This window comes from Lepidochelys olivacea (assembly GCF_965140295.1).
Source record: "Lepidochelys olivacea isolate rLepOli2 genome assembly, chromosome: 28".
Taxonomy (NCBI): domain Eukaryota; kingdom Metazoa; phylum Chordata; order Testudines; family Cheloniidae; genus Lepidochelys; species Lepidochelys olivacea.
Window position 1 is genome coordinate 80,818 of NC_140438.1, and position 11,212 is coordinate 92,029.

The window sequence follows — 11,212 nt, forward strand, 5'->3', positions numbered from 1 at the left end:
TCACGCCGTCTCCCCTCCCCCACCCCTGGCTGATTTTCCATCCCCCCCGCCTGACCCCCCCCATTTCACGCCGTCTGCCCCTCCCCCACCCCTGGCTGATTTTCCATCCCCCCCGCCTGACCCCCCCCATTTCACGCCGTCTCCCCTCCCCCACCCCTGGCTGATTTTCCATCCCCCCCCGCCTGACCCCCCCCCATTTCACGCCGTCTGCCCCTCTCCCACCCCTGGCTGATTTTCCATCCCCCCCCGCCTGACCCCCCCATTTCACGCCGTCTGCCCCTCCCCCACCCCTGGCTGATTTTCCATCCCCCCCCGCCTGACCCCCCCATTTCACGCCGTCTGCCCCTCCCCCACCCCTGGCTGATTTTCCATCCCCCCCCCCGCCTGACCCCCCCATTTCACGCCGTCTGCCCCTCCCCCACCCCTGGCTGATTTTCCATCCCCCCCCCGCCTGACCCCCCCATTTCACGCCGTCTGCCCCTCCCCCACCCCTGGCTGATTTTCCATCCCCCCCGCCTGACCCCCCCCATTTCACGCCGTCTGCCCCTCCCCCACCCCTGGCTGATTTTCCATCCCCCCCCGCCTGACCCCCCCCATTTCACACCGTCTCGTCTCGTCTCCCCCACCCCTGGCTGATTTTCCATCCCCCCCCGCCTGACCCCCCCATTTCACGCCGTCTGCCCCTCCCCCACCCCTGGCTGATTTTCCATCCCCCCCCGCCTGACCCCCCCATTTCACGCCGTCTGCCCCTCTCCCACCCCTGGCTGATTTTCCATCCCCCCCCGCTTGACCCCCCCATTTCACGCCGTCTGCCCCTCCCCCACCCCTGGCTCCAGGAGTCTCGGCCCGGCCGGCTCCGCGCGCCCCCCTGCCCCCAGGAGCTCTCCGCCAATCAGCGAGAGGGGAGGGGGAGGCCCCCTCACGCGCCTCCCTAACAGCCTCCGCCCGTCGGTTGGGCCAACATCATTTCCGGCCCGAGGTGCGTCAGGAACTACATCTCCCAGCCTGCCCCGGGGCACGGCCGTCCGCTCGGGCCCAGCCTGACGCGAGGCGGGTTCGGCAGCTCTGAGCCCGCGCGCGCGCGCGCTGCCTTGGGTGGGACTGAGCATGCGCATGGAGCACGGATGGCGCATGCTCAATTGCACCCGCTGAAGCCGCAGTGCCCTCACTCTGCCCTGACTTGGCCCTAAACGCCTGGGCGGGGCGGGGGGAGGGGCGGAGTCTGGGCAGGGGGCGGACACTGACTGTGCGGGGGAGGGGGGGGGCAAATCAGGGGTTGGGGCGGGGGGAGCTGGGGCTAAGCGGGGGAGGGGCAGAACCCCGGGTGGAGGAGGGGCGAGGGGGGCTTTTTTATCCCCCCCAAGCACAGCCCCCGCTTCCCAGGGCCCCGGGCCTAAAGGCCACCAGGGGTCACTGCCTCGGTGTCGGGGGGGGGGGGTGCCCCACTTAGCCAGCAAGGGTCACTGCCCAAATCGTGGACACACACCCCCGGCCAGCAGGGGTCACTGCAGGAGTTGGGGTGCTATACCCAGGATACTGCCCCATGTGGAGGCCAGAGATCATCCCCCCCATGCCCCCCGCCCATGTGTGGGGCTGGGGGATACACACAGGGCACTGCGCCATGGGGCTACAGTGGGTGAGGGGCTTACAGGGCACTGGCCCATGGGGTTACCAGCATCCTTTGCGGGAGGAAGGGGGGGCAGGGAGGAATACATGCAGGACACTGTCCCTCCTGGCCCCAGGAGTCATTGCATCAATGTGGGGGGGGGGACACCCAGGGCATCGGATCTGGGGTCTGGTCCCAGCAAGGCTGCAGGGCACGGCCCTGCAGCTCCCCCTCAACTGCCCGGCTGGGGGTGGAGAAGCTCAGGGCTGCCCTGTGCTCCCCACCTCATATGTCCATCGAGGTTGGCCCAGGATTGGCGCAGCACCAGACAGGGTGCTGGCCTTCTCACTTCCTGCCGCTCAGGGGTTTCCCAGTATGGGGGACACCAGGGGGTGATTTACTGCCCTCATCGCCCCCGGCCATTAACATCCAGCCTCCGCTGCTCCCTGCCCAGGGCCGGCTCTACCTTGTTTGCTGCCCCAAGCAGCGAAGATAAAAAAAAAAGCTGCCACCCGCATTCCACCGAAGAGGGAACCGGAGGAGCCACCGCAGTGCCCCGCTCAGACCGCCCAGGAAGCCGCCCTTTCCCGTTTGCTACCCCAGGCACCTGCTTGCCAGGCTGCTGCCTAGAGCCGGCCCTGTCCCCGCCACAGGCTCTCTCCACTGCATTTTCTATCCAGGTTCCTTAATGGGCCCCATCCCCCTGGTAGCTGGGAGCAGCCATCTCCCCCCTTGGCTTTTCAGCCCTGAAACCCTCCAGGTCCCTCTCACAACGTATGATCCTTTTTCTCGTTCACCCCACTCAATCACTGGGCCAGCACCCGGAGCACATCCGAGGAGAGGTGGAGACGACACCCGACACCCGTTCAGCTCATGCTCAAATAAATTGGTTAGTCTCTAAGGTGCCACAAGTACTCCTTTTCTTTTTGCGAATACAGACTAACACGGCTGTTACTCTGAAACCTAGAATTAGTGTGTTACCCTTTTTCTAGTCACTTACAATAGCATCACTAATTAATTAACAGTGTCTGGCTTTTACCAGATCTATCTTTCTGCTACCTTAAATTGAAATACCTTCTACACCCTCATTGGCTATTTAAAATTTTTATTAAAGTTAATGTTTAAAATCACATTTACACAAGTGAAGAAGGAAGGTACTGTACCTCTGGGGTCAGGCTTGGGTTATGAGGGATTACAGGTGTTGGTACAAGGTTCATAAGATGCATACATAGCACATAACCAGCAGAGACCCAGATTGGGGTGCGGGATTTTTTAAAACATCAGTGGATAAGTGATGTAGGGTACGCCACCCATAGACTCTATTCAGAGTCCAAGTCAGTGTTGGTGTAGTGAATCAGTACATGGGTGGGGTGCGTCCCTTGGTTCATCAGGGAAGGAAGTGGGTTGTTTCCCTGACCAGTGTTCTCGATTACTTGACCTGGTGTTAGGGGGCTTATTCCTTCACCCACTTACTTCCCTGGTCCTTCTCGCATGAACAGAGAGCAACAATACCCTAAGTCCAAAGGTGCAAACAATTCAATATTTATTGGGGTGAACTTCCAGCAAGCATGATTCCAGGTTCCTTCCTTAGTGTCCCCCTTCCCAGCTCTGACACCACAAAGCCTTACACCTGTGTCCCTGTTCCCATTCCTGCTCTTAGCCAAACACGATTCCAATTTCCACACCCCCATTCCCTGTTCCCATTTCCCCCACCCACACACCCCCACTTCCTGATTGACTACAGACTATATAGTAAAACTTGAGTTCTGCTTAGCTATACCTTAACCAGTCATTTTCTTGAAATTTAACTAACCAATCCTAACATATTGTAACATGATTATGTAACCAGTTATATCCCACCACCTTAATTAGTTTACACCCAGCAAATTAATTATACAGCAAACAGGAACAATCACAGCACCAGACAGAGATTATACAGACAAACAATAGCAAAGTGGGAACTATAATGACAAAACACTATAGAAGTGAGGATTTCACATCCCAGCTATTGATAAGTGAGTTCTTGCCAGACAGGATGCTCTCAAACTAAGTTTCCTTTTACATTTTCTAGGCACTTCCCTTTCTCTGGAGGCGATAGGCATTATCAGGACAGGATTGTATTCCTAACAGCCCAATAGCACCTTCTTTCAATGTGACTAGTTTGGAATGTGAGGAGGTGACCGGTGGCTTCCCAGCTCATGGCTGCCTCTGCTGCTTAGCCAAAGGCCTTAGCCTAAGAACAGGGCCTCAGACTGTCACGGTGAGAGAAGGCCCTTACACCGGCAGACAGTGATTTTGATTCTTTCTTTTATACCTCTAGAACTAGCTAAGTGATAAGAATACACCTAAATTCTTAGAGTACAGGCCTTTACCGACAGGCCTGAATATCTATATCCTAACACCTGGTACTGTCGGTGTCCCATGATGTGCTCTGTGTGTATGTCTCTGGACCACCTGATGGTGTCAGACACCATGAGCGGGCTGTATTTCAGCACCTTCCGAGCTCGGGCCTCGTGGAAGGCCAATGATCTGTTTTCGAATGGCACCGTGACGTCCACAATGAGGATCTTCTTCTCTTCCGCATCAGTCACGACAATGTTGGGTCGCAGCCGGCTGTTCTTTTCAGGGACGGTGACCTTCCCCAGGGACGGCGGGATGGTGCTGGCATCCACTGTGGCTGTGCCGCCAGGCTCCGGAGTGGTGCTGGCATCCACACAGGACGTGGGGCAGGGTCTCGTTGGGGTAGCCGCACTTCCTGCCGCGCTTGTCCCGGTTGCTCCGTTGAGGGGTAAGTGCCATCCCAGTAATTAGCACCACAGACAGCCACCTTTCGTCTAGAAGAGTCATTAAGACCCAAATCTGTTTACAACATGCCCTGGGGGCTTGTCCTAACTTATCACTAACTCGCCTCCAACCTCGAGTCTCACGCCACTTCACCCGCTTTGCTCAGCGTTTTTTTTTTTACGTCTCCAGCACATTTAAGGCCGTTTGACATAACTCTTAAAAACCCAACTTCCAAATGCTGTTTGTACTGATTTCCATCGGCCGCACTGAGCCTGCGGAGACACTGGTGCGGGTTGCAGTTCACCGGACCCAACCCTGGCGCCCTTCTGGCCTCTGGGAAAGGGGGTTGGTTGCTGTCTCCCCGGGGCGGCGGGGGGGTGGGGGGCGCTGAGGAGGTTCAGACGGGGATACAGGACCCCACACCTCGGCGCCAAGTTTGGGCAGGAAGCAGAAGACTACAACTCCCAGCATGGTATGGGGTGCCACCGAGGCAGGAGCATGTGGGTCTGAGTGCAGTGGGTGAGTCGGGGGCAGCCGTGGGGCTGAGAGGGGGCGGGCAATGAGCCGTGCCCGGGGTGGGGTGGGAGCCCCAGTTACCAGGAGGGTGAACTGAGGGGCGTCCCTTCTGCCGGAGCCCCAGGGAGCAGCTCGGGGGCAGCCCCTGCCTGGGGCGAAGGTGTTGGGAACACTGGGGCATGGCCACTAGGTAACTCGAGGGGATAAAAGACCACGAGTGTCAATGAAGCCCCCTTGCACTAGGCCCAGGTGTCCTTGGCCCCCCTCCTGCCTGGAGGCACTCACAGCAGCTCTGCGTACTAGGCCCAAGTGTCCTTGGCCCCCCCGGCTGGAGGCACACACAGCAGTTATGCTGAGACTCTGCAACAATATGCTGCAAAGTCAGACTGCCTAAAACTAAGCAAGGCTACACAGGGCAAATATAAAAAAAACAATGCTGAATAAAGCAGCTTTATATATAGTTTAACAAATAATACAAAAAATCAAAAAACTAGCTAAAAACTGAATTGGCTGGCTATATAAATACTTAGGCTTTTATACATTTTTTTTTTAGCATATTTATTTAATAGCAAGCTGCCCTATGTAACTTCCTGCTCTATATACAACATTTAAAATTCAAATCTCCCTGTACCTATTTAAAGCTTCAAATAAACTTTTCTGCTTCTCCACCCCGTTGTAAATATTGGGTGTAGCACACCAGGTAACAAACCAACTTCAGCTGTTGTTTAGCCTCTTGGCACTAGGTGCCAGCAACAAAGGGACTGAGACCCCCACCCCCTGCCCTGCTGTGCTGGTCAGAGACCAGTGTCCTGGCCCCAGGGAGGGGGAATATCCCTCGCAGTGTCAGCTGGAAACAGGGTTATCTTTCACTTCCTGACCCTGTAAACCCGCTAGAGAACGCAAGGGACAGTTGAAATACCTGGTTACTTGCGGATCAGAAGTAAACTTTCTTTATTTCTTTAAGAATCAGATGTGTTAGCACATAACAAACCCTGTTTAGGATATATCTGGAATAAGTATAAATGGTTTAGTCTTGGTATTGGGGCACTTGGGTGTATTTTTTTGCCGGTTAGCAAACAAGAAAAAAAAACCCATTGATACGAGAACACATCAATATCGACACCCATCCCAGGAAGTGGGGAGTCACCCACGAGAGCTACGGCACTTAGTCGATAAGGTGTCACCGGACCCTTTGCTGCTTTTACAGATCCAGACTAACCCGGCTACCCCTCTGACACTTATTGATGTTGTTGAAACCAAAGAGGAAGGTTGCATCCTGTGGGCTCAGAAATGACCTGATATTATCGTGCAGAAATAGCAGAAACTCGTGTTGCTAGAGACACATTTGATTAATTGTAAAAACCTCCGAGTTATTAGTAGAAAGCACTTTTGAAGGACTGAAGGGTAGCAACTCTAAAAGTTCTTGCACTGCTCTTTCTTTTCCATTTTTCTCAATATTCCCAAGGTTTCCAGACTAGGCCTCACAAACATACACACATAAAAATCCCCCTCCTCCATGTCCCTTACATCTCTATAAATAATCCTTACACTCCACCCCAGAGGCAGCTGCACCTCAGTGCTGGGCAAGGGATCCCTGTTGGTGTAACTACTTTGTCTGGAGTCAGTGGTGGGAAGGTTTTGGGGATATGGGTGCCAAACTCTTTACAAAAGTTTTTCCCCTGGTGACTACGGCAGCGTGATGGCATGTGGGGAATCTGCTGAGTGTCTGTGAGATGTGGCCAAAGTCCACTCAGGCTTTGGACGTGTTTTGTGTCTGTGAACGGGGTAGGAGCCTGTTCTAGTGAGGAGGCAGGAAGGGAAAAGTGGGGGGTAGTTATGGGGGTGAGGGTGAGGGGAGGGTTTGGACGGAGTGGCTGGGAGAGATCTAGGGGTGAGGGGCAATGGGGAACTTTGGCGGGTTGTGGCATTTGCAGGGAGTTTTTGGGTAGCGGGAAGGCTGGGCGGGAGCGAGAGAGGCCTGGGCCCCAACTCACATCCCCTGCTTTGCCTGTTCCCAGCCGCGCTGCAGGATGACGGCCCCAGGGAAGCTGCGGGTGGTGGTGATCGGGGCAGGAGCAGCCGGGCTGTGCGCAGCCCGTCACATTGCTGCCTGCCCCGAGTCCTTTGCGCCCCCCGTGGTGTTCGAGGCGTCCGACCGCGTCGGGGGCACCTGGGTCTATACCGAAGAGACGGGGCAGAGCCCGGACGGGCTCCCCATCCACTCCAGCATGTACCGGGACCTCAGGTAGCCGGCATGGGGCCGCAAGCGTCATGTGTTTCTGGGCACCAGGCAGGGTCAGAGGAGTTGTTCCTAGCGTCAGAGTCCCGTGAGCTTGCCAAGCCTCCAAGTATTCGTGGGGGTAGGATCCCCTCCCCTGAGACCAGCCCCCCCATCTTTCCAGGGGGTCTATCTCCTCACTGCCCCCTCTCCACACCTCCCCCATTCCCCGCTGCAGCTGGGGCACCCTCTGCTACGAGCCCTGGAAGGAGCAGGCAGGTGCAGGAGGGGACGGGGACCTTGTGAGGGGAGGGCAGCACATCCCTCCTGGCGAGGGGGGGGGCGTTAACCGGTGTTTGCACCCCCAGGACCAACCTGCCCAAGGAGGTGATGGCGTTCCCAGACTTCCCCTTCGACCCCTCCCTGCCGTCCTTCCTGCACCACTCGGACGTGCTGGCCTATCTGGAAAGCTATGCCGATCACTTCTGTGTCCGAGAACACATCAGGGTGAGTGGGGGGGCCGGGCAGAGCAGGAACGCCTGGGGATCCCTATTGCCTGCCCCCCAGAGACGGAGCCTGAGCACGGAGCTGGGCCCTGGCTGGCAGGACGCGGCCCCCTAGGAGCACAGACCAGACCCCCCCAGGGGTACAGACCAGCCCCTCCACCCAGAGACCAGGCCTGAGCACGGAGCTGGGCCCTGGCAGGACACGACCCCCAACTCCCTCCACCCAGAGACCGGGCCTGAGCACAGAGCTGGGCCACGGCTAGGGGTGCCAAGTTTCTATTGGCACAAAACCAAACACCCTACCCCCGCCCCTTCCCCGAGGCCCCCTCTTCCCCGAGTCCCCATCCCCCCGCTCACTGCATTCCCCCTCCCTCGGTGGCTCGCTCCCCCTCACTCACTTTCACGGGGCTAGGGCAGGGGGTTGGGGTGCAGAAGGGGTAGGGCTGGGGATGAGTGGTTCTGGGTGCGGGAGAGGGCTCTGGGCTGGGGATGCGGGCTCGGATTCAGGAGGGGGCTCCAGGTTTGGGCGGGGCTCGGGGCTGGGGTGTGGGAGTGGGTACAGGCTCTGGGCTGGGGCCAGGGATGAGGGGTTTGGGGTGCAGGAGGGGGCTCTGGGTTGGGGGGGTTCAGAGCTGGGGCAGCAGGTTGGGGTTTGGGATTGGCGTGCAGGCTTACCTCGGGCGGCGCCCGGTCAGCGGCACAGCGGGGCTAAGGCAGGTTCCGGCCGATGGGAGTGCGGAGCCGGTGCGCGGGGCAGGGGGAGCCGGTGCCACAGAGCCCCCCACCCCCCAAGGAGCCGGACCGGCTGGCTGCTTCCGAGGTGCAGCGCGGTGCTCCAAGGGACACGTCTGCCTTAGCTCTGCAGCCCTGAGGACTGGACCTTCAACGGCCCAGTCGGCAGTGCTGACCAGAGCCGCCAGGGTCGAAAACCGGACACCTGCTCGCCCCGGCAGGACGTGACCCCCCCCCGAGACACAGCCGAGACCCTGCCCAGCCAAGGCCCCTGCATGGGCTGCTCCGGCAGTCCCCGTCTGAGGTTGTTACTGTTCGCCGCCCGGATCTGACCCGTCCTGTCTCCCCTTCCAGTTCTCGCGGCTGGTGGATGCCGTGAGCCCGGCCGAGGGCCCCGAGGGCGGCTGGGATGTCACCACCTGCCGGGCCCAGGACCGGACGGTGCAAGTGACCGAGCACTTCGATGCTGTAATCGTCTGCAGCGGGTGAGGCCCTCGGGCGATCGCGTGGGGTGGGGGGGTCGCTCCCAGTTTCCTGCTGCTGCTCCCCTGGCCCTGCGGGCGCCTCGGAGCTGCTGGCAAAGGGGCTGAGCAGGGTCACTCGCCAGGGTGGGTGGGTGCGTGGGGGGGGGTTCCCGGCTCTGCAGGGGGGGCTGTGTGCTCTGCAGAGGCCTCTCCCCTGGGTGCAAGGGTCCCTAGGGGTGTGCAGAGGGTGGCTGTGGGGAAGCCCAGACCTGGGGGGGGGGTAAAAAACCGTGGCTGTGGGGGAACCCAGGGTGTTGGGGGCAGTCATGGACCAGTCCCTGGGGTGTCAAGGGGGAGCCCCAGAAAAACCCCTCCCCAGGGGGTGAGCAAATTTCTGGTCCTGGGCTGGAGTTTGGAGATTCCCCCCTCCCTGGGGGGCCTCTGTAAGTAAATGGGGGGCCCCAGGCCCCAAAGGGCAGCCCCAAGGAAGCAGTAATAGGGTCCCTCTTTCTGCTCCCTTTGCAGTCACTACTCCGACCCCTTCATCCCCGCCATCCCCGGCCTGGAGACCTTCCCAGGTAAGAGCCTCCTGTGACCCGCCCTTTGCTCTGGGCTCCGGGCATGGGCTGCCCTGGCGAATACAGCAGGAGGGAGACGCTCCGTGGGGTCGGGCAGCCCTGTGCGTGGGGAACCCCCGCAGCTCCCCTTTTCACCCCCTCTCCCTTCCCCCAGGCCGGCTGCTGCACAGCCACGAATACCGCAGCCCGGAGCCTTTCGCCGGCCGCACCGTGGTGCTGCTGGGGGCCGGCCCGTCCGGCGTGGACCTGACGCTGCAGCTGGCCCCCGTGGCCCAGCGGGTGATCCTGAGCCACCGGCAGCCCCCGCTGCCCCCGCTGCCCGGGAACGTGCTGCAGGCAATGCCGGTGGTGGCCGTGGCCGGGGACACGGTCCAGTTCGGGGACGGCGCCGAGCACAGGGCCGACGTCCTCATCCTCTGCACCGGGTACCGGTACCGCTTCCCCTTCCTGGCGCCCGCCCGCCTGGGCCTGCGGATCACGGCCCACACGGTGACGCCGCTGTATCGGCACCTGCTGCCCCCGCACCACCCTGACCTCTTCTTCGTCGGGGTCTGCCAGCAGGTCTGCCCCTTCCCCCATTTCCACTGCCAGCTGCTCTTCTGCCTGGCGGTGCTGCGGGGCGCCTGCCGCCTGCCCTCCGCTGCCGAGAGGCAGGCGGCCGCCGAGGGGGCGCTGCGGCAGCACCTCGCGGCCGGCGGGGCCCCCAGGCACTTCCACCAGCTGGGGCGGCGGCAGTGGGGTTACTGCCAGGAGCTGGCGCGGCTGGGCGGGTTCGAGCCCCTGCCCCCGGTGGTCAGGAAGCTCTACGAGGCCACGCAGGCGAGCCGCAGGCAGGACGTCTCCAGCTACCGGAGCCTCAACTACAGGGTGTTGAGTGCTGAGGAGTGGGCGCTGGTGGGGGCTGACCCTGGGGGGAAGGGGGCTGAAGATGGGCGATGAGGGGGACCCCAGGCGAGGGGATTTAACTGCCCCTTTCTGCACAATGGGGACAGCCCAGAGGGGCAGGGGGCAACGCCAACACCCATGTCGTGCCACGCTCCCGGACTGGCCCCGGTCTTCGGCTGAGGGTTAGCGGGCGGGTCGTCGTCTGACCCAGCCAGTGCCGCCGGAGCCCCTTCCCCTTCCCTAGGATGCCGGGGGCTCGGCCAGCCCTCCCACCACACCCGAGCAGGGATAAAATCCCCAGGAGCATCGGGGCCGGTGGGGAATCGGCGCCATTAGCACGAGGAGCTGAAACCTCGGTCTTGGGCGGTTTGATAGGAAAGAAATGAGCAAATAAAGTCTAAAAACTGAACCTGCTGCCCCATGGACGTTAGCTGGGGCGGGGGGAGGGGAATCACCCCTCACTGCCCCATGGTCTGTGATGGGGGAGGGGCAAACGGGCATAGGCCACTGTCAGCTCCTCTCCCCTGGGCACAGGGCTCGATGCCTGGCGCAAACCCAGTCTCACCTCCCTGACTGGCACGGGGCTGGTGGTCTCTGATTTGGACCAAGTTCAGACCAGCTCAGATACCACCCTGGCCACGGGGATCTGTGCCCCCCATGATCCCTCTAATCCCTCTGGGACCTGTGTATGGAGGGGGCGACCATCCCAGCGGGCAGTGGGCCCTGTTGTGATAACCCCTCCCTGCCCCCACAGGCTCTGTGATCAAAGGACTAGAGCACCCCTTCCTAGACATAGACAGCCCCATAAATAACCCCCTATAGACACCGTGAACACCACCCCAACAGGAGCACACAAACATCCTCGACACCCCAGATAGAGACACCCTTCCAAACATCCCTTCTAGACACACAAGCACCCTATA

The 11,212-nt window shown here is 60.1% G+C and overlaps 1 protein-coding gene across 4 annotated transcripts; it reads left to right on the plus strand.

Annotated features, from left to right (window-relative positions):
- Positions 1–6,667: 6,667 nt before the first annotated feature.
- LOC311514079 (uncharacterized protein) lies at positions 6,668–10,698 on the plus strand. 4 transcript variants are annotated; one of them, XM_084616403.1, is made up of 6 exons: positions 6,668–6,691; positions 6,925–7,151; positions 7,493–7,631; positions 8,717–8,847; positions 9,352–9,404; positions 9,559–10,698. In XM_084616403.1, exons 2-6 carry the CDS (start codon positions 6,937–6,939, stop codon positions 10,341–10,343), a joined length of 1,323 nt encoding a protein of 440 aa, XP_084472529.1. In that variant the 5' UTR covers positions 6,668–6,691; positions 6,925–6,936; the 3' UTR covers positions 10,344–10,698. The 4 variants fall into 4 exon arrangements, with proteins under 4 accessions (XP_084472529.1, XP_084472530.1, XP_084472531.1 ...); XM_084616404.1 differs by lacking the exon at positions 6,668–6,691 and adding an exon at positions 6,696–6,707; XM_084616405.1 differs by lacking the exon at positions 6,668–6,691 and adding an exon at positions 6,721–6,736.
- Positions 10,699–11,212: the final 514 nt, after the last annotated feature.

What these genes read in the sequence shown, in the direction of transcription:
- LOC311514079 (XM_084616403.1), top strand. Translation starts at nt 6,937, where the DNA reads ATGACGGCCCCAGGGAAGCTGCGGGTGGTGGTGATCGGGGCAGGAGCA. An exon ending in GTGTCCGAGAACACATCAGG is followed by an intron (nt 7,632 to 8,716) that starts GTGAGTGGGGGG and finishes CTCCCCTTCCAG; the next exon opens with TTCTCGCGGCTGGTGGATGC. An exon ending in CGGCCTGGAGACCTTCCCAG is followed by an intron (nt 9,405 to 9,558) that starts GTAAGAGCCTCC and finishes CCCTTCCCCCAG; the next exon opens with GCCGGCTGCTGCACAGCCAC.